This window comes from Pseudomyrmex gracilis, unplaced genomic scaffold (genome assembly GCF_002006095.1).
Source record: "Pseudomyrmex gracilis isolate BER0280 unplaced genomic scaffold, ASM200609v1 scaffold_17, whole genome shotgun sequence".
Lineage (NCBI taxonomy): Eukaryota > Metazoa > Arthropoda > Insecta > Hymenoptera > Formicidae > Pseudomyrmex > Pseudomyrmex gracilis.
In genome coordinates, this window is record NW_018020601.1 from 909,324 (window position 1) to 935,542 (window position 26,219).

The following is a 26,219-nucleotide window of genomic DNA, read 5'->3' on the forward strand; positions in this document are numbered from 1 at the left end:
AACACGTTAATAAACGTCAGTACTTCCGCATCTACTATATGTACAAATGGATTCTCGACGTTAACACGCTATCACGGTCATGCTGAGCCATAGGAATGCATGTGTCCAGCTTCGTGAATCANTTAAATTTAAACTACTACGTCTTTGGTAGAAATATAAAAAAATGGACGCACACAATAATACCGATCATAATAGCGATCGAAATTCANAAACCTAATCTCGTGAAGCATCAACGACCTTGGTTGTCACAATTCGTGACGAATATTCGACCATTTTTAATTCTGTATTTTCGAGTCTTGGCTTGTCTGCCGTTAAAATGTTATAAATCACCAACACTTTTGTTTTAGAATAGATTTCTCACCTTCGCTCATAAAATTCATTAACTGATCGTCCATTAACGTCAGCGTGAGCTTCGTGGACTAACACGCGAATCAAAGTAAAAAACAAACAAACAAACAAACTCGCAAAAAACATCGAACTCGGATGTAAGAATTCACGCGTGAAAATTCAAAGTTTTTTTCTCTTATCGAGAAAGACTCTTCTCCTTCTTTTTCTGCCGAAGGATCATTCTTCGTCAATATGATCCTAGCAGCAGTTTCATTTAAAACAGTTTTTAGAGTAAAACTCAGAAGCGACAATTGATAAAACATAGATGTGAAGAAGAATAGAAAAATTATTAGATGCTTTCTGTGCACAAGTAAATTTATACACACACACACACGTGTGTGTAATGATTAATAGACGCCGCCGCCACGTCGGAAAAATAGATGCAACAATCTGTATACATGAATATTTCTTCGCGCATAGGAAACGGTAAAACTACGTCGATGTGAGCAATATAATACTGATGACACCAAATCTGACGAGATTTTTCTTCAGGCAGAGATTAACTTCAACCGATTGTTTTCTTATTTTTCGAATATTAATTGTAAATATGAATTGTTTGCAATACGCAGAAAGATTGAGNAAAGCGCGACATTTAATTCGTTCGCTTTCCGTACTGTAAGCATTGTAAAGTTTGTACAATCAGTTTTTTAAACGCATTTNTTCTCGCCCCGAAAAATCTTTTTAGAGTTCACTAAGTGTCATTAAAAGAAGAACTATGTATCTCTATGTATCTACGAAGAGCCTCTTATCNAAGAAATATTTCATCTGAAAAAACATTTACAGATCGGTAGAATTCATCAGCAAACCTCGCGAACTATCTCTGAAACCTACGAAAGCGGACAACGATTTTTTTGTTTTGTGCGATTCAGCTCGATGCACACGGNAATTTACTAAAATATTAATGGAAAACGGTTCATCGGCGCTCGATGTTGCCGCGATGCAGCAGAGAGAATCAACGTTAAATAACCGGATAAAGCTGATCCTTTAGCGNTTTCTCCTATATATTTTTGAAGAAATATACGGACACACCATAGATATATTTTACATATTAAGCGGAAAGAAAAATCGTGTTATTCTACAAGCATGCTTNGAGTCGATCGATCTCGCACGAACTTTCTAGCAAAAACCTACTTGATAGGATTCATNTGTTTTTCAATCAATGCTCGTTTGCTCGATACAATCGTACACGTAAGAGGAAGATGCGGGAGCGCATATAAGAGAATGCGGTAAGTAGTACAAGTCAAGTAGAAGCGAAACGAATGAGCGGTCGAGGATGAAACGCGAGTGCTCGAGTGTGAACTCATTGTCAGTGCGAGGGGGACAAAAGGTAGTGGAATAACTATGAGATAAGACTTCAAGTGGGTCAACAACCGGNGCACGCAATCAGAGACGCAGAGAACAAAGCGTATCATCCGTGTCGGACGTCTGGTACCCTCTCGTAGTGGTAGTATTAGTAGTAGTAGTAGTAGTTGTTGTTGTTGTTGCTTGGTGTAAATTGTTGTCGCGCTAACGACCTCGCGTCGCAAGATGAAGTATATACTTTCTCAGAGCGTTGTCGCCGATTTCCAAGACGTCGTCTGTTCATCTCACTGCGCTCTTTTCATCATCGTGACCGTGTTATTTCGCTGCCGAATTGTCGTCGCTATTCTGCGCGCCGTTGGATTGACAGTCAGTTAGGTGACCTCCGGGCTGACGACTACTAGGCTGGCCCCTGGGCTAGATGAGGGCGAGCTTTGGCGGACAGCAACCGCCCGTGAAGTGACCGCTGGCAGCCTCCCGTTCCCGCTTGCGACGGCCCTGGCGTTCTGCAGTCTGATTGAAGGAAGAGAAAAATGGTTGTTTTATATATAAAACGCGCATTACGGGCGCATTGTTCCCACAAGAATGTGCATATGTGACATCAAAACGATCAATCAAGCAATATAACAGTAATCGTAATAAGACAAAAGACAAAAAAAACGCATCTAAGCGTTCCTCGATCAACACTTTGCTTCGTTGAAAACTTCTATTGAAACGACAACAAACAGTTTTTGTTCATTACACAGCTGCATTTTAAATGTTTTTTTGAAATACTTGAATACTTACAAATATAAGTGTTTATTTTACAAATAAAAGTACTATAAACTGTAAGCTCTATATACAAAAATTATTTACAAATCAGATAATGTTTTTTTTTTATAGTAAATACCTTTTTTTATTCAATCAAATTCACAGAGAATGCGGAAATATGACTAAATCTAATATGGAAATTAAATCTAAAATTTGTTTAGGGAAGACATTCTTCTATAGTGACACAACAAAACAAACNTTTCAAACTAAAATTCCAATATTGTCCGAGTATACATTACGTTTTGATGTGTATTCATGCACGGGTTGCTGGGCAGAGTGATCATTGAGGAACCTGATAGTTCTACGTCGTTAAGCGACTGATGTAATATGTACACGGTTTTGTAGTAGTACAGAGATAGAGAATATGAATATATATACACAACAACGAGACATTCAAACAATAAACACGAAGCATCGTCAAACGTGATATAACGCACGATATAACATGATCCCGCTATATATATATGTAGGCGCAGGTAACTCGTTAATTTGTGAAATAGGGTGCAAAATCGAGAGATAGACAGATAGATAGATAGACAGACAGATAGACAGATAGATAGATAGATAGATAGAGAGAAACAGAGAGAGGGAAAGAGGGAGAGAGAGACACACATAAACGACAAAAGCGTTTAATTCTCTCCGGTACAAAAGAGACAGGAACGAGTAGAGATACAATGCAAGCACTATATATTTTGCCGTCACTTGTTTCGCACTACTATAAGGTCTCGTTACTTACCGGTCGTGAATCGTCCCACGACAAGCTGCATTAGTGACACACAGAAGAGGGAGACTTTAGAACACTTGTCGTTTTTGTTTTTTTTTTCTTTTTTTTTTTTTGGTACAAAAAAAGCCTTTCTCGTGTGCTAACAAGAAGTCTCTACTACGTAACTAATGTACGTGCACATCGTTGCAACAAGAAATGCAGCACTGTACACACATATACATACGGTATAAGATACTAACTTAATCTTGGACTGCCGCATGAACTGCTGGATCTTCCGCGNGGCCTGATGGGCCGCCTGTTGATGAACTGCCTGCTGCCTCGTGCTGGTAGAGCCTGGTCGCGCGCGATAGTTTCGATAGTTNTTTTGAATCACCAGAGCCGCCTTCGTAGCTTGTCTGTAAAAAAAACAATGTAATAAATCCTAAATATTCAAGGATATAGTTGATATTGAAATATTGTTCACGGCTGGTTTCTATCGAATCTCTCTTGGAACTAGATAATTTTTTTTGTTCTTGTATAAAAGTATCAGGAAAAAAAACGTAAACTGGAAACAATGGTAACATACATAAAGTATTCAGTAGCATAGAGAGAGAGATTGGTAGACTCCACCAAAAACTACTTTCTTTATTATTACGAAGAGCAATTGATAAAGTACTCGAAATAACACATACATAGCGATAGTAGTGTCACACTGTGTGTTGTCGTTAACAAGTTTCATCTTGCATAATAAGCGTCAAATGTTAATTTGTTATCGCACGTAGTGTTTATGAGACAGCTCCCCGAAGTAAACACTAAATGATTCACACTTCAACTGTTATAATGGCTATAAAATTTACGCGANTTGAACTTTGAATTACTGCCCTTAATTACTGTTTTATTCGCTAGGCTCTGTGTGATATCCACTTACGCCCGAATCTGAAAAACCGGATGGAAAGAAATTTTTNAGCAACAATGAAATCATCGATATCGTAAATNTAATTATTTTGAAGAGTTCGAGAAATTGTTCTACAAAAGTGATACGAGTCAAAAAAGTGTATTGAAGTAAAAGACGACCAATATTGAAAAATAAATACAACCCGACAATTGTNGTTTATCTTTTTGTTTCGGATACTTATCAATCGCNCCCTTATATACGTCCGTTATATTGCACTACAGTAAATCAGAAAATAAAAGATTGTGTTGTTTGCGATATGCAAAATAATCAGNTGGATTGTTACTCATTTCTCGAAAATATTACTATACCGGGAAGTTCAAATCGCCAACATACATAATTCGAAGAATACGTGGCGGTAGAGGAACTCACCGGTATATTCTTCAACAAAAGTCGTATCAATTTAATGCCAACTTAATTCTGTATTCAGGCCACCGTAACGAAGTTCGCAAAGTTTTCGGAATTATTTACGATGCCAATTAAAAGTTCGCCCCCCGTGGGGATGCGCGCGGGTCGAACTTTGGTGGCATCAGTCTAATTCAGTCGGAAGTCGTTAAGTCGGTCCCACAATGGTACGCCTTGTCTCTCGGTTATTAATTGTCGCTTATTAAGACATACCCCCTCCTCTCCCCCGCCCCGTTCCTTTCCACGGAATATCGATGGAAATTTAACTTTCTAAGTTTNAAATAATTCGGCGATGTCCGCGCAATGCGAGATAATGATCTGTCATGCTTAACAACCTTGAGTTCCACCTGATAACACGTGATGCTCGTATAAACTTGGACAATCTGTATCTTAAACGTCGCATGCGCGCGTNGTGTAAGTTAAGTAGCAAGCACTATTGTAGTCCCGACAGCGAGTGATTAATTTCGTTTTTGAATAGACTTTTGAAGTGAATAAAGTTTTCATTGCAAGACAGCAAAAGCAGCAAGAAAAAAATATTAAAATTTGTTGAATACTTTGAAGATTCTTTTAACTTAATATATGAAATTAAGAATAAATCTGACNAAAAGATATTTAACAAAATGATATAAAACAAATTACCTGTGATAGGCGTACTGTTTGTGACGGCGATAGTACTGCTGGATCAGAACAGCGGCGTGCCTTTCGGTTTCTTNCTGTCTCTGGCGACCCTTATAACTTCTGTATGCCTTTTGAATCATCCTGGCGGCGTGATAGAGCTCTCGTTGTTCGCGATCGGACAGCGTCAGTCTGCTCAGATCCGCCTCGTTGCCGTTGCCGTCGCCGTTTCCGGTNGCGGCNGAACCGATCATGCCGTTCAACTTNNGTTCGCCACCGTTTGAAGAATAGTACTGACCGTGAGCGTTNCCGTTGCCGTCCAGCTGCAGCTGCAGCTGCAGAAACTCGCAAAAGTCGGCGGTTGTAGGCGGCGGGGACGGTGAGTCCGGCGTCAGGCAACTGCTGGAAGGACTCGACGGACTCGCGTCAGCGTCCGCGTCTGAGACGGAAGCGGCGCCGCCGCTGCAGTCGCGATACGAGTCAAACAGTTNCCCGGAATCGAGAGGCTACAAGCAAGATAATTAGCATGTGAGCATTGGGTTTTACATTGACGAGATGCACACATCTTAGAAACTTCAGTCATCTGNAGGAACTCCCACTCTGTGCTCGAAGTTTCATTCCCAATTATGTTTCTCTCTCTCTCTCTCTTTTTCTCTTCCTTACTTAAATCTAACAATAATTATTATTTCTCTCTGATTATAGCTATATTATTTTCTCCTACTATTATATATCACATATTTGAAACTTTAAAAATTGTTTGATTTGCTATATTGCATAATTATTATATTACTTGCGATTATTATTACACACACCTTCATCATTTCTATATTTTTTCACTTATATTTTATATTTTTAATTTGTAAAATATATATTTTTAAATTTTTTAAGAAGTAACCTACACATATATATATATATATATCTCTGTGACGTTTTTGTTTATTAAAAAAAATATCTGTTACTACGCTTACCATTTGCTCCATTAAAGCGTCTTCCAAAGGTGACAGAGGCGCCGTGGGTGGTGGTGGCGAGGAAGAAGAGGGAGAATCACCCTCCGCCCTCTTGATTCTTTCCGGTAGCGCCGCTATAATTTGCTCTGCCAATGTCAGCACCCTCGCGTCTTCTTCCCCTACAAAAAGGAATCACCACCCTAGCCAAAACTCGAAAAGCTCGCGGTGGCAGGCCGCCGAAATCACATCGATCACAACACCGAGGTTTTAAAAGCCGTGAACGTGTTCTACGATGCACCGAGAATGCTGTCAGCAATGTCAGATAAAATGTTTAACACCAAGTGCGTCTCTACGACACAATTTACTTAAGTCCCAGGCGGAAAATGAGGCGCTTCCTNGTTTGTTAGAAATNTCGTNTAAGGTCTAGAGCAGCCAGCTGCCGTCCACGTTGGTCGGCTGAACAGATCTCGCGCGTCTATTCAGATGATACTTTACTTGATATGTTACTGCTCGTTATATCGCGCAGTCCTGATTATCGCCGCATAGAGAAATAGACTTCCGATACCCGACACTAAAGTCGGTTAGTAGCTAAGAGAAAGTTTAGACGTTTACACAGCAATTCATNCAACACCAGCAATTACGAACGCCAAGCAACACCAAAATTGTTTAAAGCTGCAAGAGTTCAGAGGAGAGTTAGAAAAGGCAGCNGAGTCGTCGGTTTCGCACACAGAGAAAAAGNACAATTGTTACGCATATGTCTCTACGTAAATGGTGTGTATGTGTGTCTGTGTCTATGTCCGTGTGTACNAGGGACGCAATTTCAGCTAGGAATTTNTACGGAATTCGCAGTCCACGTGAATGTAGTATATCTATATAGAGACCGATTCGTTCTATCAGTATTGTGTTACAGAGAGAACAGACAGAGTTACGAATAGTTTTTACAGACAGGCAGACAGACAGACAAATAGAAGAGGAAACGAGGAAGGTACGGACCTACGGTCTCCTGAGGGGTCGGAGCGCTCTCCATTCCCTGTTCGCTGAGGCCTAACGACGACTCATCTTCTTGCAACAAATCCATGTTGTCCAGCAGCGGCGAGCCACCTGCGTGTTTTTCGATAAACCCCACTTAAATGCTATATACGTTGCCTGATTTTTTACGCTCGCATGACTTACGACTTTTTGTGACTCTACGGTTTTTTTTTTACACAAAGTAGGGAACAGAATATATATACATATATATATGTACATATATATAGAATATACATATATATATACATATATATAAATAATAGCGCTATATCGGCAAGGAAAAAGGGTATGATTATACGTGTATATAGGTTTACGTAAATGTGTGCGTGTATACGGAAGAGAGGGCAGTATATAATAGCAAACGAGACTAACACAACGCCAGATCGAGACCGCTGTCTTGAGATGGNCTTCTAGGACTAGGGCTGGCAGGTCGCAAGAAGAGCCTTTCGTCTTGCCGTCGGGCTTCAAGCTGATTCAGTTCTTCGGCGATTGCCGTATGGCCGTTCTCTGCAGCCAGCTCGGTTGCCGTTCTATTTTGACAATCTCTCACGCGAAGCGCCATTGCGTTCCATCTAGAGAGAGCAGAGTTAACAAACAAGACATTCATTAAAATTTTATTCAGTAATACAAGGCGAGTCGCGAGCCACACAAAAGACGAAATCGCGATGTCATAACTCTATGAATCACTTATTCATAAGTAATGTTAGATGAATGTTGGTCAAGTGCAAATTCGATTGTTCACAAACCTGTAAAGAATTCTGGCGGTGTCAGCGTGTCCTGCCGCGCAAGCCCAAGCAAGTGGCGTAAGGCCGGCGCTATCCTGCCTAAGAGCATCGACTTCGGCATCCAAAACGCTACTAGGATTTTCCGCTCTNCAGTGAAGGAGTGCACAGGCTAATCTGGAGTATCCCAATCCGGCTGCCAAGTGTAGGAGAGTAGGCCCACCGGATTGAAGAGGTTCCGCTCCAGCTCGCCAAGGACGGACAACAGCATCCTGCGATACATTACACGGAAAAATTTAAACAAATTTCTTATCGTGTTCTAATTCCGATCAGAGTTCAAAGAATCAGTGATATTTTGACAAATAAAGNTCTACAAGTTTTACCTGGCAATAAGCAACCAGTCGCTCTTCCAGATGANCTGCGGGAGACGGCGGACCAGGGCCCTGCAGACGGGCTTCGACGTCCGCAAGGCGATCTAGTAAAGCTTTTTCTGGGCTAGGTTNGCTCGTCGGCGCTCTACGATATTCGAAGGCAACGCTATCGGACACGACAAAACCGTCGCAGGCCACCTGAAGGGACGCTATTCCTGGCGCGTGCGCGGGACATCGACAACGCAATACACCTGGTTGCACGAGGCATGCCTCAACCGGTTCCGTGTCGAAAAGCACCGAGTATGATTGAGAACCACTACCGCCAGTCCAAGGACCAGCAACTAATACCTAAAATACAAATCGTGTCTAATAAATGTTCACGAATATTTTTATTTTTTTTTATTTTTTTTTATTTGTTCATTAAATCTTCGATAGTTATATTAGTGAATCCGTAGTTTTATTCTTACATTCGTGATATGCGGATTCATGTATATATAAGCGCATAAAGAGCCTACAGTTTTAAGTGGACTTGGAATCACTAGAAGTTCTTAAAGACACTAGATNTTCTTAAAGACACTACTGTTTAGAGGAAGTCACAGGCACGACAAAAAGTATAACAACTTAGTAGTTTGCTATTGTTTTGAAAAAGAAAGGCGATTCAAAAAAATTTCGATGTTATCCAACGTTCCGATCGAATTTAAATCCAGGATCTCTTGGATCAGCAGTCTCTGTACAAACTAAGAATCAAGTTGAATGTACGTAATTATAAATCATTGACAACAAAAGAGAAGCCATAGGTAAATCGTTTTCGACGCACCTTTACACCACCTTCGGTGTAACTCCACTCAGGACTATACTCTGCAATATGGACGGTTGTACCAGGATGACATCCGACGTCGTTCTCGGGACCACCCCGCTGTTCCTCGTGCTTCGTCTGTTCGGGCTCGAAGTCGTGCAGCTCCGGCAAATCGCCGAATACATCGAACGCGTCCAGATTCACCAGCACATCATCCGACGAATCGATGAAATCCATCGGATTGATCATGTTGTTATCAGCCGGCGAGGGCGACGGCGAAGGCGGCACCATGTTGGCTGATAGTGTCCTCTGAATATCCTCTTGACTCAGATCCAGCGTCTCCGCAAAATCGGTCATCTCCGAGCTAGTGCCACCAATTGACAGAGGCTGCACGGCTGATCTGTCTATGCTGTCTTGTGCATCGATTTCCTGTTTGAGCGTTTGCTGTTCTCGGTCGACGCTTGTCTGTGGCACAATTTGCTGCTCCTGTTTGACCTGTTGCATCTCCACCTGCTGACTCTGCTGCTGCTGTTGTGGCGGCTGTTGCTGCTGCTGCTGCTGCTGCTGCGATGGCTGCGGCTGCTGCTGTTGCTGCTGTTGCTGCTGCTGATGATGATATGATTGACTGTTGAGTATCAGAAGACCACCACCGCCTTGGATTTGTTGTAAACTTAAAACTAGAGGAGCCGGCTGTTGACTCTGAGCGGAATGGGAATGTCTTGAGTATACGCGGGGAGCCGGAGCCGCTGTCGTCGACGGTTGCTGACCTCCCGTTGTTGAAGATACCTTTTTTTTTGAACAATAACATTGAGATTTGTCAATATACAATATATACAATAAACATGATTTTATTGTATCAAAACGCTTGATATACAAGAAATTCTCAATATAAAATTTGAAGTTTTAAACTATNGTGATTTATAAGTGTATAAATCATTGTGAAAAAAGAGTTTTTTTAATTTTTACGCATCAGATACGTATATACCTGATTGTCGGGCGTAAGTCTCCTAGGTGCAAGTTGCGTGTTGCTGGTGGAGGAGGTGGAAAATGCCCTCTGTCTGTCGAGCAGTTGAGAGACTATCATGTCGACAGAATGATTCTGTGTAAGATGAGGATTGTCATCTCCACCGAGGAACATGGGCCTTAATTGCGACGCCAGCTCGTCTCGCGTCCACTCTTTCTTGTCTGGCGGCAGTGCGAGACAAGGTGGCAAAGCCGCCAGCTTCGCATCACCGTCCGGATAAGGAACGTTCAAGTAATGGACGAGAACAACATCCGGATTCTGCAGTAGCCAGTAACACCGGCGATGAAACGTCGGAANGATCGCCGAGTGCACGTAACAGCCGTAGATGCACTCGACTCCCTGGACCTATTGAAACAGATTGACACACCTGACAGAATCTGCAGGCATTGTTAGAAAAGGCAATCTATTCTATTTACAAATCGTTGAAATGTGATGTTACTAAATTTTGATCGATGTTGACCAAATAGATTGATTTGCAACATTGTTTCAATATTTTTCATGAATTTATTTATCAATGGATATGAGCCAATGAGCGCGATGATTCGGATTTTGTAGGCTTGTATGATTCTTCAGTTGTAAAAATCACTTGACGCAAGAAGCTGTGTCACATGCCGCTCGCTTGTTTTTTTTTTCGTTGTTAAGATACTGCGTAAGATAAGCCATTTTTCTTTGCAAGTGAAAATCATACACGCCTAAAGAGTCCGGAGATCATCGCTTTCCACGCGTCCATTGGCTCACATTAATCATTAATTAATAACTCAGTAAACACACATTGCAGTTTGCAAAATGATAAATGACTTCTCTGTCCAGATTGACTCAATCTATCTTTATACTTCAGCTGTGTCAAACTTTTTTTAGACACTCTGTATATCTTTTCTTTTTCTCTTTTGTAATCTTACAGACAAAAATCGTGTGAAGTTACCTTCAGTTTCATATGATCTTCCCGTGTAGTCTTCCCATCTTTTCTCTTTTTCCAGCAATAACCGTCCCGTCGGTAGCGTACTTTCTTCCTCGAGTACAGTAACATCGAACCACTTCGTGGTCGTACTTTTACCTCCCGACTTTGCCATTCGGCGTGCCTCTGAAAACTGATTAAAATAGCGGCGATTTCCTGAAAATAGAAAAATNATCTCGGTTACACAAATATGTAACGAATATTNTCAATGTAACGCGNTATTACTAATACTTGTATAGATATTGCATTTTAATGAAAAATGCATTATTGTGNATAATAGCAACAAATGACATGAGANGAAAGGTGACAATAAAGTGAAATAAACTTAACAACGTTGTGGTAAAACGTTGTGCAAAATGTATTTTCGCTGACACGTGGCTTTTCTAAANATTTGGCTTCCGGAAGTCGCGCTGACGTATCTCTGATCTATCTTCCACTCCGCGATTTTATCANCTTTGGAGAGAAATGGAATCGGAACTAGTCNAAAACACGTTCAACGATCAACTCAGCAATATATTTTTGCACAGACATAGAAAACTCGTATATTTTTCTCAGGAATTTCAATGTGTAATACCTTTCTTTCGTGTAATATCTTTATCATTTAAGANAATGTTTTATTCATAACTGTGTGTGAAATAGAAAAAATGTTATTTATAGTTACAGGCACTTTTACAGGCTAATACTTTGATTAAATTATTTTTAGTTGAACCAAAATAGGAGAAATCGAGGCTAATTGTCACATTGGGTCAGGTGTCATATAGCTCTAATATCTTGATTACTAAATAAAGAAAGATACTCTTCTAAGATGTTTTTCGGGTTTGAACCGCGTTGATGTCATTTTTATACCGACGTTTCGTGAACCATTTCAGCTCACTTCATCAAGATTTTAAGAGTAGCTCAGGCTGCTCATTAAAAACATAACATGTGATATTTATCAGCATTTTTGTAAAATTAGACATAGCGAGTGGATTTTTTAATCTTTATTTTTTAGCTATTTCAATGGTTTAAAAATTCCTGATTTTAACAATTTTAAATAATTTTTCCTATATTTATTTATTATTGCAACATAGTTTATAAATCTAATTTCTTTTATTAAAAATGAACGGTAATAATTTGCGGTAAGGTTGACTCGAATGAGACGAAATGAAATGTCACTTTATGAGTGACATTTGCGCGTGGAAGTAATCAAGCGTTATCTCAAACAAGTACAACATTTCTCAAAAAAAAAAGCCATTATATTTTCTTACATTAAAGAATCATCTGTTTGGGAGACTTACTTAATGTAAATGTTTATACAAATCACCTATAACCGAGATAATTGTTTAGAAAGTGGATCACTTCACCGATTTCAATGATTTTGAAATATGTTGTTTAAGATCATTCTGAACAATTTTTTCTTATACGCGTTACCGCCGCTAGGTTTCAATTTTAGGTTGAGTTATATACAAAAGTATTTTTAACATTTACTATGTATTTGATTTGTAATGGTTTGTGTTTTTTTCTGTGTTTCACATATATTATAAAGATTTTAATTATAAGATGAAAGAAAAATATTTGAGTTAAAACAGATAATTCATTAAAATTTTACATGTTGACGTGTGTTTACGTATATGAAAAATGAAGAACTGTCTTTGCGAGTCGGATATCTTATTTGCATACCTTACATCGCACGCGCGTGATACATACATATTAGAGAAGCGAAATGTGCATGTTGCGTCATTCGCGTTTACACGCCGCTAACAATAACAGCGCCATTATTACGGTTCATTATTGATTTTTGCCGCGAGGAACCGCTCGATGCAATTTTAAGCGAACGGCGGGATATAGGTAATGTGTGGCAGCGTTATTAAAGAAGGAAGTAACACCGGGCTGTTCTTAACGTAAAAAAAAAAAAAAAAAAAAACCGCAATTACCGCGAGGACTTTTGATGTCGCATATCACGATAAGTATTTCGTCCCAACGATCCGCCTCCCTCTTCCCGTATCCTTCAAGTTGTACGTGCCAACACGACACGCAACAATCGGCACTTAGCGAGTCTCGCGCCGATGCGCATAATCAGAACAAAAATGCAAAATTTCTATAAATATTCGCGATACGACATGCGATGACTATCGGCAATTCAGGCTACTCGAGGGACGTAAAAGAAGAAAAGCGGAGGACCAGCCTCCGCGCGCGAGAAAAAAAAATTCAACACCCGAAGGCGCGGGTAAATAGGCAGCCTTAACCGGGAGTGTGCGCGGCACGCGACTTAACGTGCACTAATGCAAATCGAACAGCGCGCGCGGTCGATCTGACCGATCCAAAGAATTTAATAATGGACGACATAAATGAAATATACGGCTGCCGTGATTAGCCGTGATTCCGAGACCATTAGCGAAATTTTACAAGCGAACATGAAAAAAAATTAAAAGACATGAAAGTAATTAGACTCATTATTTTCGCGATGTAATATAATATATTCGCCGACGACACACGTGATTGCTAATTGCGTCAACTATATTATTTACGGCTTGGCGATTATAAATCTCTCGGTAAAGCCGGGTAACTTTAATTGTTGCAAATTAAACCGTCCCATCGGGTGTAATTAAATTAGATTGAATTAATTTTACTTTCAGAAATATCGTTTGTCACAGCGCTCTGTGTTTGTTCCTGAACATAATAGAAACTATGGAATACAAGCGTAATAATAAATGTACGCAATTCTCGCGATATTCTAATCAAGCGAGTGTTTGTCTTCAGTTCTGAAGACAAACAAAACAAAAGAATGTGCGCGCGCATCTACCTCGATACTAATAACGCTAAATATAATAATAACATAATACAAAGCGCTCTGCCTAAAAATTCTTTTCCGATTCAATTTTGCTGATTTGGCAGAATGCCCCTTGCATTTCTACACAGGGAGTTATAGAACGGTACTAAATATGCATATCAGTCGGAATATGTATCGCACTTCTCACGAAGGTTACTATCGTACGTCATTAAAGCTTTTGTCAGAAGCGCCACACCACTCCACCTTCGCGACCTGCCTCCTCTTCCTCTTCGTGTCCATTAAATTTCTTGGCCGTGATCTCGGTCCCGTGTGCCGAATTATATAAGATGTATCTAGGACGCAATATTTTATATGGGACAATATCTTATAATTATCTCTCGGGCGCATCTCTTGTTCCCTCAAATATATAAAATCAGATTCTCGATATTAAAATGAAATTCTAAAATTTTACAAACGCGAAATAACAATGTCGTTACAAGTGCAAAACGAACATAAATAAATAATGTTGTGTACATATATATACACAGTGTGTTAAAAAAATCGTGCGTCAAAATGTAGAACTTTTTTGACTTCATTAGTTTGTCAATAAATGACTCACAACGAATGAGTTATTTCAACTTAAAATTTAGAGTGGATCTCCTGGGACATGCAAAAAATGTTAAAATTAACATTTCTTTTTTACTGTGTATGTGCGCAAAATTTATACTTTGTTCTTTAACTTTCTATAACGTGTAACTTTGAAGTCATACCATACTGATGTATATCGATATTCTTTTTTAGTTTAATTTTTAGTCACAATGTGGATGCGTACGCATCTTGTTCTGTACGCACTTCTTCTTTGTAATCATAGAGAGTTATTATTATTATTATTTATTGTAATTGTCAACTCTTACTTGACACATCGAAAAAAAAAGTTGAAAATTGTAAATTCATTGTTTTGTAATTTATATTCGCGCGGAAGTAAGTTTTTTTGCTGGTTTCTCAAGTTACATAGATTTTTTTATACTTACGAAAAAAATTCGTACTATAGAGTATTAAATTACAGTTCGCTATAATGCGAATGTGGCGTTTGATAAGCGAAATGCGATTTGTAAATATGAACATTTATCACGTCAAGCGAAACGGCTGTGGCTCGGCATTTGTACGTGAGGCAGCGTCTATCTGCCAAGTGCAAATTAAATTCCCGCGGGATTCTGCGGCTATCTTCCACACGCGGTATTGAGGATAACCCGAATACCACACGGCTACATGTATCCGTGGGCGGGCCACGTGTATCTCGCGCACATTTTGCAGTGACAGCGCGCGCGCCACCGTTCTGATTCGGCCCGTTCCGTGAACTGAACCCGCACGCAATTCATTTTAGATGATGGCAAGATTAGATTTTCTACACAAATATACACGCGCGCATAAACCTCATGCGACCAGATTTTGGCGGAAAGTCATGAATACATCATTTATCGACGTCGTCATTTATTTTTGTTCGTTCATAGATTTGCAATTATCTCGTCTCTTGCAAAATTTCACTCTATAATTTGTTATTTTTTCAAGTGACAATTTATACAACAGTCTGAGATACTTGACACAATTGCGCAATCATTCGAACGTGTTATACATATGTTCCGTCTTATATTCGCCTGAACAAAGTCCTAATTACTAATCCAGTGAGTCTCTTTCGTTCCAAATGTTAATCTCACGACGGTAGCCGCGTGACTGGGAATTCGTTGGAGGCTAAAGTAATACCTTCGTGTGCCCCATGGGCATACCTTCAACTTTCTAAAGGTTCTTCGCAGTGAACGTGGCCTGGATGATAAATATCCTCGATGAGGGACGCCAAAAGAAAGCACGAAAAGAAGAGCGGCGAGAACAACGACAATTATATGCTGGTTTTTTTTATCTCTGATGGAATAAATAAAAAAAATAATAACGTGATAACATTATCATAGATATAACATTATAATAATATATGCATGAGAAAATGTAAGGTTACTATATGAAATCTTGTTTTACCTATTACAGCCTTACAAGAAGAAAGAATTCTTATATTATAATGTAGACACAGCAGAAACACACACACACAAACAATATATATTTATGTTATTGAAACAAGAACACAATAAAATTTAAAATGGTACTATACATAAATAAAAGATATTTGACTAAATTGTTTGTGGTATAAAATAAAAATAAGCTCTTTCTTTTTTCCCTGACAGTTATTTATATTCTAGGGCATTTCGTAATATAGCTATATATACTCTGCTTTTTCTTAGAAGGGAAAATATGTGAGAAACTGATGTACCGGTTTCACAGAGTCATTAGACGAGTCGAATGCCGACTACGGCGATTAGATAAAGACCCATCTAGCATGCTGTAGTGATTTACAACTGTTTAATTGATCATTTGCATTCTAGCGAGGATGCTTCGTGCCGTCGCGTCGTCGTGCCGGAGACGAAAACTCGCGACCTCGGCTTTGCCGAGCATTCATGCATCCCTCGGCAACAAACTTCCCTCCACATGCCGTTACGTCCATTTGCCTTGATTAATCGCGGAATGTGTCCGAGCAAAAATTAGGTTAAACCTAGCAGGCGGGCTCCGCCACGAGCTCACGCGCTATGCTCGCATATACGTCGATTAATCCCTTGTATGCATACGCCACGGTTAACGCCTAGTTTTTCTCGACATAAAGTTGTTTTTATTGTTCCAAAAATGTTTATTTATCACTTTCCAATATCATTTTATCAATCTATTGTTATTTATATGTATATTATTACACATAGTGCTCATAACAATGCAATTCTTTTATCATTCTTTTGTGCTGCAAAATTATATTATCTACAAATTTATATTGTGATTAATCAATCGATTAATTTACCAATTTGAGTAATAAAAAAGAAACATTACATGTTTTTTTTATAAAACGTATTTAACATAACATTGCTTTTTCATGTTTTTATGTTTTTTGTTGCTTTATTCTTCCATAATATTTTTAGTTTAGTTTTAGTAATGTTTAGTTTCGGAGTAATAAAATGTGAAATAATAAAATGTGTAGTAAAAAAATTTCTTCTATTTTTCTGCAAGATTTGTACCACAATGCTGCACGAGGAACATATAGTTTATTAATACATTCCGAAATTTCTTGCAAACATCACACCTGTATATTTTCTCTGCTGCTGCGTTTTGCATCGGTCGGTCGTGAAATGGGTCAAGCAGCGTATGGAATATTTTAGCTTGTGATATTTTCACATATGCATACGTGACAAAAGAAGCTCGTAAAATATAAACGATCATCATCGATTGTGTGTGTGTGTGTATGTGTGTGTTTGTGTGTTAGCGCGTGCGTGCGCGCGCGCGACGACGACGATAAAAATTAGAGAATTCTTGGAGATAAAAATATTTTTAAATAAAATATTTCGTTCATAAATATAGTTTTTAATGTTATTTTTTTAAACATATACTTTATAAAAAAGTTTTGCAAAATATATATTATAATAATAAATGTTTTAGACAATATATGTTAAATATTAGTTGAAAAATATTTGCTGAAAACTATATGTTTGTTCAATGTATGTATGTTTTATGTAAATGCAGTTTTGCATAAAAACTCGTGCAGAATCAATATACGTAAACGTCATAGATTTCTAAGAAATACGATGAAAGAGATTGACGACAGATTCTTCTCTTCGGACTTAACGGGTACATAAATGAGACACTTTCTGTTTCGCGTGCTACCGGAAGAGATGTGTTTTCTCTGATTTACGAATGCAAAAGGAGCGATAAATCCACTCTCCTTCCGACACCGAGGACAAAGATGGTGCGTCCTTTTCACGTTCGTAACTCACAATATCGGTAGTATCGGAATTCTGCCGATAAATTGTAGTTGTGAAGAAAAGACTTAAATAAAAACAGAGTATAAGCGTTTGTATAATTACAAAAAAAAATGTTTCTTATAAATTGTATGTATTCAAATACGTACATTTCCATTTGTTACTTTTGTTAATTCTTTTTTAAAAATATTTAAACAATTTAGAAAGAAAATTATTTTATAATCTGCTTTTTTTGGACATTTCTCCATAAAATATTATATAATTTTATTTTCCGCATAGTTATATCTTATATTTATATAGTAATATAAATTGTACGAAGACATTTTATGAGCCATTATTGCAACAGGCATTAATTGCTATTCGCAATCACTATCGTCACAGTATCGGCAATTGAGCGAAGAACGTCAATGAAATATCGATGCTAGCAGTGGCGCCTGAATCGACTACGATTGTATTGTAGTATCGCCCCCGACTATTCAGTGTTTCACAAAGAACTTAGGAAATTGGTTAATTTTTCCGAGATGACAGGGAAAGAGCGATCTGAGATGTCGATACGGAACGCGTTCGTATACGATTTCTGATATGCACTTTGGGGATACGACGTCGTGCCTCTCTTCTCAATGAAACGATTTCGTGAATCGAGGGCAATGCAATTTTAGACGACGTATATGTGAGCATGTGCGAGAATATCTATGTTATTACGCTTTTTGTGAACTTTCCGGATCAGCGAATCTTCCCGAAGTCACGATGGCTTTTATTTATTCGGGCGCTTTTCTATTTCTGTTTCTCTGAAAGATCGTGCACGATCTTCGCATCTGTGACCGAACTTGTGTAATAAAAATTTGTTCAATTATTAAAATATCTAATAATAACTGTTCAATTATTAAAATATCAACAAAACTTCCACAATAAAACGTATATCGCATATATGTGCGATATTAAAAAAAAAAGATTGTTAATAACTTTTTATACAAACTAAAGTACAAATAATATGCATGTTTGACATGTTCATTATTCCACTTATTTAACTTATAAACAGTAATTTATAAACAAGTTTATTAAGTATCAAGATAAAAAAAAGAATTCGTGTGTTAATTATGTACATCATAAAATTTACACTCATTAATCTTAATTTTAAAGTAATAAAACCGTAAGGCTATAATCAATAAACTGTGCGATATATTCGGAGTACGGGTTTCTTCTCGGAAACGCGTCTTTCAATTAAAAGGTACATGGTACACAAGCGACGTTTAATTATAACGACCACCGTTGCGATGTGCCTTCGTAAAACCGATTTAGTGACCGCATTTCTATTCTCGCATGCAATCGGAAATCAATAAAGCAAACCAAAGCGTTGTTTTCAGAGTGATCTCCGTTTACAGATAGGCGGTGCCATTTCTCGCGTCGATTAATTAAACCTAATGTGCTCGGGAAGCGATAAAGTCGAGAATTATGAGTCAAGATCTTGAGTCAAGAAAACGTTCTTGCTTTTACTTGCAAAAAAATTTGTAACTATCTTCATGAAAATTAAAATCATAAAAAAAATTAGAGAGAAGTATTTATAAATAGACTAGCAATTTTTTTTCAATATAAATATTTAACTTTTAGTTTTTTTTTAATATACATTTTAGTTAAAAAATTGTATATTAGTTATATTTTTTAGAAATGAGAATATTTTAAAGAAGAAAACACACGTTCTAACGCTATAAATGATACATTTATAAATTTGGTACAATTATATAGTGATATATTTTCCGGAAGAAGAAAACAAAGGAAAAAGCTTTTAACAAGGCTTCGCAAAATTTATGTGCGGCTGTGCAATTTGCGCAGAAGTATTTGTAGCGTTAAATTAGGATACCTGGCAAAGTAGGGGACTTCTTATCCAGGCATCCTCATTTAACACTGCAGTAGGAGATTATTTAATAAATCAGTGTCATTAAGGTACATTACGAATGCTAAAAGTGCAAAACGTGCCCGCCTGTAGGTATGTACTTATTACTGTAATTCCGTTTCTACGTATGCATTCAGCATTGCCCCGTTTCGGTACAAATGGGATTTCATCAGGCGACGGTAATGTAAGAAACGAGAAGGCATGTCAGAAATCTTGCAAATTATTGGCGTTAAAATATCGGAGAAAATATTCCGTACGTATAGCGCAATTTTCTTCGCGAGATGTAGTAACGTCAACAATAAAACTTTGTGACGAGACAATATATTTTTCTTCAAACTTGAAGATTATATGTTAATTATTTGCCGTAACACATAAAACTATAAAAATTTTTAAATCCTTTTTTACACACGATACTCTGGATCTTTAAAGATCATAACTTTCAGAAGATATGTATCGAGAACGCAGTTTTAAAGATGACATTCGCAGATCCCCAGGTGCGAGATCACGGTTAATATACGTGTACGCACGTGTATGAATCTATCGCGCTTAATGCCTGCACCTGTCGACGATAAGCACGACGAACGAATCGTGCGTGCAAGAACAACCTTGGGTTGCCACTACCCAAGTCATTACGTTAATTCTTGCGATCTTTTTCCGCGCGCTTTGAAAAAAAAAAAAAAAAAACGATTTCAAGTCGAACGAGCTGTGTGTGTACACTTCTTCTTGCGACGAACTTCGCGGCGCAACAACGAAATAAATCTCGTCGTGAGAAAGTGGCGAAGGCCACTTGCGATCATGTATGTATGTATGGCGTCGAAACTCGTGTGATAAATGACGCGGTGGAAAAAGCCTGCAAGAACGACATGAGATGAGAGGCGGATGAGAGCGTTGCGAGAGAGGAAGTTGCACGCGAGAAAATAAGATCACGTTGAGGGGAGAAAGGGGGAAACGAAGAAGGGAAAATCTCCTCAGAAGCGACAGCGGATTTTGCCCCGTGGGCGGTTGTATACACAAGGGATTTATAAACTTCCTGAGACCGCGAAAATTTACTCCGTTACCTGTCCGCGAACTTCTTCCTGTGGCCCGAGCAGATTTTGCGCGAAATGAATCGACCGGGCTGAGTGGTTCCATAAATTTCGGAGTGTCGCGGAATAATGCTGCCGGGACGTTGACAAATGTAAATAAGATTGAACTCGCATAGCGTCGGGTTTAATGCGCGAATCTGAGACGGGTGTGAGAAAAGAATGAAAGTTTTGCGCGTCCGCGAAGCGTCGGCAAAATGAACGGCGTATGTTTCTTCTTTCGTGCGATCTAACACGTTCAAACTTGTGTCATCCGGTGACACAGAAATGCAAGTTAAGTGAAAATAATTTATATGCGTACTTATATGCGAAAACTGAATATTATCGGTGTGTAAGTTAAATAGAAATCATTAAAATAGAATTAAAAATTTGTAATTTGCGTACAATTGTGTAATTAGATCGAAAGAATACAGAAGCGCGTGATAAATAATTCCGAAACTTTATAGAAAGATAAATCTATATCGCGAATATTCGCGTACAAACAAAAAAAAACAAGAATCTTATTACTTGTCTAACAAATGTTATTGTACGAAATTGTTTTTATCGCATAAAATATATCACTGATCAATGTATCTGATCAATGATGATTATAAAAAGAAGTTGTCAGTTCTATTTTCAGAAAGCATATCAACATTGGTACAAATTACTTTGCGTGATTTCTGTTCTTCAACAAAGACTCAAATTTGTTGGCTCGCTCAATCGATAATTCTCGAAGGACCTCAAGGACTTGATAATATAGGTACGCCGGATAAGGCGAACATCGTGACATAGTATATTCGCCCTTTCTGCGTTGACCTTATTAGCGATGCACATGGTGCCACGTTCATCGGCGCCACTCTCGAATATCGTGCAAATATTTTCTTGACATTTGACAGTCTTGAAATGTGTCTCACCGGTGCAAAATCAATGCGACACATTGCTCTAATCAAATGAAAAATCAACAAATCTGTTTATTTTATTAACAATTAAGACAACGGATTTTGCGAATGATATAAAATAAAGACAAGATTATTGGAGCAACATGAAATTTAAAAAATTCAATAGATTCTCCGGATAGAAGACGATAGAAGACGAGGGTTGTGTGTCATCGTCCGATAGACGAATACATCGGAAGCGAAAAATAGACCGACGAGGCACAATAAATACCGACAACAAGACCCCGACAGAGGAAAGGAGAAGAAAGAATAAAGAAAGCATCCTCTTCTTCATCGTCATCCCGAGGACTTTTCGAGAAGGTGATGTCGACGACTCTTCTCCTTCCAGGAACTTTTAATTTCCGGTATTTACCGGAGGTAGAGCTGTTCGGGTGGGGTAACAAGCGTGTGCACGGCACGGGAAATACAAGGAGTAAGAGGAAGGTGGCGGGGAGACGGTCGACTTATCGTTTACAATGATAGTCGTCGCGCGGCGCGCACGAGGGATCGCAATTGAGTTCGGTTCGGCGATACTGAAAAGCTCAGCGCTGCCGGCTGCGAGCTCTCGTTGGCTCCAGCTATTGATCGGAGGCCGACCGACCTGGGTCAGGGTGTAGCGGTGTGTGGAACTGCATCGGTGCAAACCATCTACGTGTGCAGCGCAAGGGTGTGGGTACGTGCACCCTTGCCGCCGTGCTGCACACACTCGCGCCGCTGCACACCGACACCGCCAGGGTCGTGACCAGGAATCTCACCCTCCCCTTCCCACCTTTCTCCGAACGAAATGCTGAAATAGCTGAATAGCGCCTTGTCTTTCATTCTTTTTCCCTCACGTTATTTTAAGCAGTCCTATAAAATTTTGAAAACTTATGCAACTGATACACGTCGTAAAATAGCGTGGAAAAAATATTAATAAAAAAAACACATTAACAAGTAGAATAATAATAAATCTGTTCTTTTTGCGTATTATTAATTATTGTAAAATGAAAATTGTGAGACACATAATAAGATACTATCTTTTCGCAATACTTTAATAGATTTAAATTTAAAACTACTGTGTAAGAGATCGCTCTTGTGTTTACGTGTATTTAACTGTTTAATAATTGTGTAAAACAATTCATTTTAAGAGACTTGATTGGTTTCGAATTTATCTCACACAGAATCTACTACTTATGTCTATTTATGTCAATGTTTTTTTCGCGGAATATAAAATTTTGCCCATAGACGGGCAAACAATTTCATCTCTAATGATGACCCTGGACGTTTTGCACATGAGCGCCAGGGCTGCATGGGCTGCATCTATCTGTTGTAACCACGCCACGAGCAACGTGAACCACGAGGACGGAGAGCGCGCGCGCGGGTGCGCTATCACATTATTTACCTACCTTACTTGACTCTCGCGCAGCCTTGTGTAAATATATATATATATATATATATATATATATATATATATCTGTGCTGGTCGGCCGAGGTCGCGATAAAATTCACGCCGGAAAAAAGGAACGACGCGCGAAATGGTCCATAGGAATTCCGGTAATACCGGATCGGCCCGCTAACACCGGAATCCGCGGCCGGGACACGCGCCCGCCGCAAAGAGGGATGCGCCTAGCAAGCCAGAATGCAAGCGCGTCCGGACGTAAGACGCATTATTGGTACTTTGGCCTCGTTTTCATCCCGAAAATGTAGTTCATCCTTTAAATTCCAGACATTACACGTGCAGAATTATCGTTTGGTAATAGTCCAAGTCGGTGGCGGGATTACTTGTTAGCGATTAATGCAGCGTTTAATACAGCGGAACGAACTATTTTCAGATAGTCAAAATTATCAAAATATTGTCATTTATTGTTGCACGCACGCGAATATTTATTATTGACACGATGAAATGTATATTAAAAAAAAATGTTGGTTTTTGTAAATATAAACTTTATTTACATGTACATGTTGTCTTTCGATCGCTATTTGTGTTATTGTCTTCGCTTTATTTCTGTCTGACATCGACTTGTCGCAATGTACGTGAAATTGCAGTCCGGAAACGTGACAGAGTGTACAGAACATTAGCACGATGTCGTGCAATCGTGAAATATCAACATCGACAAGCTATTGAGTATTTAGGTTACGCGTGTTTTCTATTGGCCGAGCGAATTATTAAATTCGCGGATCTAACGAACAAGCGACGGGTGGCTTACCTCGTTGGTGTTCCATCGATGCCTCTGAGTTGGAAAGTGTTCAGCTCGCGGCAAGGTTTCCAGATTTTCGGGAAGCTTTATCGGGTCGCCGTCTGCGTGATAAATTATATCAATTAATTGCTGCTTTCTCACCGTAAAATGTGAGATGGTTGGTTGGAACACATCGATTTCAGAAGCGATCTGTTCTCGTTTGCCCGTTACATTATTTAACCGGACTTGACTGAATTTACGTGGCGCGCGTGTTGATCAGCGTGACAATTTTAACAGCAGATCGATACGCGCAATCGTTATTGTGTGTGTCATGAGCAATGAGCATTAGCGCGGCTGCTCGCTCACACTGGCGACCGTTTTAGTATTACGTGGTTGTGTCATTAGCTCTGTTTATACACAACCGATCGAAAAGTCCCATCGATCTAAGTTTATATGTATGTGCACGCTCGCCATAAAATAGCACTTGTAATAGATTGCACTTTCCACGAACACTGCGAACTACCTACTCCCGTTAGAATCTAAAAAAACCTGATGGTCTAAAGATTCTTTACCGAGAATTTTGTAGCACGCTATTTGCACAATTACTTTTTTAAATAAAAGCAAAATAAATATACTTTTCTTGTATGTAAAAAACAAAAAGTTATGTAAAGATCAAAATTATTGTGCACACATATATATACACATATTATACACATATATATACGTGTGTGTTACATACATATATATTGTTATAATCCTATTACATTTGACTTATATGTATTTTCACATTTTATAATTGTTTTAAAGAGTTGTTTATATTAATTTTATAAAATATTATATAAAATAAATATTTTATATAAAAGTAATTATTTAAAAAAGATGCAAAAAGACTTCTTATCCAGAAATTTAAATAAATATTTATGATACGAAAAGTATTTAGCAAAAGATTTTTAGCTTGTGTGTAAAATGTGTGTAAAATTTAAAAAAAATACACAATGTTATTAGAATTATAAATAAGAAAACTTATTCTCTATTTTACAATTACTCTAAAGATATAATATGCATTTTTGAAATTCAAGTACCAGTTTCTTTCTGAACCAGAACATCACGCAAAAAAAAAAGAGAGAGAGAGAAGGTTTTTATTTACTTGACAAAATGCTTCCGTATTGTAGTTTGCGTTTCCTCTAGATATTATTGATATTACGCATAGAACACATGTGTGCTTTCTCGTTCGTATCCATCGTGATATATCGACGACATTAGGCATCATGCGTTTAAACTGTCGTCTTTTGTGAAATAAATGTGGAATACGATATGTAACAACACCTCATATAAACGTTTTTACTTATTTTACATTGTTTATTATACTCCATTACTTAACATAAACTTTGATATATCCTTTGTTGCAATCTTTTTTGAAAATAGTGCACGTGTAAACTTTTCAACACACGCACACACACACACACAAAGCTTGCAAGAAATAATGACAGAAACGAGGACAAATATGGCGAACCATATTTTTCTGAAACGTCAGAAATTGTGTTATATAAAAGTTTAGTTAAGTTGATCGCGATCAGGAAATTCTTTATGGTCGTATAATTTACAGCAACCTTGTTATTTAGTAACCTTGTTATGCTTTAATTACCTGCACGAAAAAATATACATATATATTAAAAGTTCATTGCTCAAGTGCATTTTCTGCATAAGAGTTTCTTGATTTTTCTACGGGATTGAAAAACTCGGAATATAAAGTGTAACGTTGTGTAACGTTTAAACATATATTATTATCTATTCAACATAATTATTTACTCAGTCCAATTTCTTCCCTATAGAAATTTTCAACTCAAAGTTCAGTGAACAAAAGTTTGCGTTTCCCGAAATGTATGCAGAATAATCTATTCCAAGTTAACGAGAATTATTCGAGTGAATCAAATATTTATCTAAGTGCGCTTAGCTTTCGGTCACTCGTGGCTTATACAATATTCATTGAGATTCGCGAAACTTGCCGAAACTAGGTGCCATTAAATAAACTTTCAATCATAAGTGCGATACTTAAGAGCACACAGTTGCCGCGGTTTCCTAGATTTCATAATAGCAAAGTGATATCTATTGACCTAGAACTTTTTAACATCACGATGTTACTTAGTCAAGTGTATCGTATAATGTAAAATAAATATATTGCACAAGTGCTCTTTCAAAAGCAGAGTGAGAAAAAGAGTGAATAATAAAAAAAAAAAAACAGACGTACACATTAAAACGGTAGAGTTTTTAGATTTTCTAATTTTTATAAAAATGATTGACAAAACGGTAGAAAATAAATTTGCTACTCGGAAACATTTATAATACAAATTTTAAAACTTAAAATTTAATAAAATAAAATACACTCTGTAGATAGTAGCGATAGTGTTGAAAAAAAGAAAGCAAAAGAGTAAACAACAACCGTCAGCAAATTGTTTTAAAAACAATTTTTTCTTCGCTTATAAAATAATATAAACTCAAAGTAAACGTTAACAATAATCCTTTTGAATAATAAATTTTCGTAAAACATTTGGAATTTTTCTAAACTTTAA

At 38.0% G+C, this 26,219-nt stretch overlaps 1 protein-coding gene across 5 annotated transcripts in view; it reads right to left on the minus strand.

Annotated features, from left to right (window-relative positions):
- Nucleotides 1–6: 6 nt before the first annotated feature.
- The window catches only part of LOC109864078 (calmodulin-binding transcription activator 2), a 49,672-nt gene continuing 23,459 nt past the window's right edge, over nucleotides 7–26,219 (minus strand). For 3 of the 5 annotated variants that reach the window (XM_020444940.1, XM_020444937.1, XM_020444941.1), the window contains 12 exons: nucleotides 23,680–23,771; nucleotides 10,983–11,171; nucleotides 10,022–10,405; nucleotides 9,058–9,822; nucleotides 8,253–8,588; nucleotides 7,894–8,141; nucleotides 7,520–7,719; nucleotides 7,112–7,219; nucleotides 6,140–6,297; nucleotides 5,196–5,677; nucleotides 3,460–3,615; nucleotides 7–2,199 (listed from right to left, as the gene is read on the minus strand). In XM_020444940.1, the coding sequence (XP_020300529.1) occupies nucleotides 2,061–2,199; nucleotides 3,460–3,615; nucleotides 5,196–5,677; nucleotides 6,140–6,297; nucleotides 7,112–7,219; nucleotides 7,520–7,719; nucleotides 7,894–8,141; nucleotides 8,253–8,588; nucleotides 9,058–9,822; nucleotides 10,022–10,405; nucleotides 10,983–11,171; nucleotides 23,680–23,771 (3,257 nt within the window). In that variant the 3' untranslated portion in view covers nucleotides 7–2,060. Of the gene's footprint in view, nucleotides 2,200–3,232; nucleotides 3,258–3,459; nucleotides 3,616–5,195; nucleotides 5,678–6,139; nucleotides 6,298–7,111; nucleotides 7,220–7,519; nucleotides 7,720–7,893; nucleotides 8,142–8,252; nucleotides 8,589–9,057; nucleotides 9,823–10,021; nucleotides 10,406–10,982; nucleotides 11,172–23,679; nucleotides 23,772–26,219 lie in introns of all 5 variants that reach the window. The other 2 variants (XM_020444938.1, XM_020444939.1) reach the window with 2 other exon arrangements.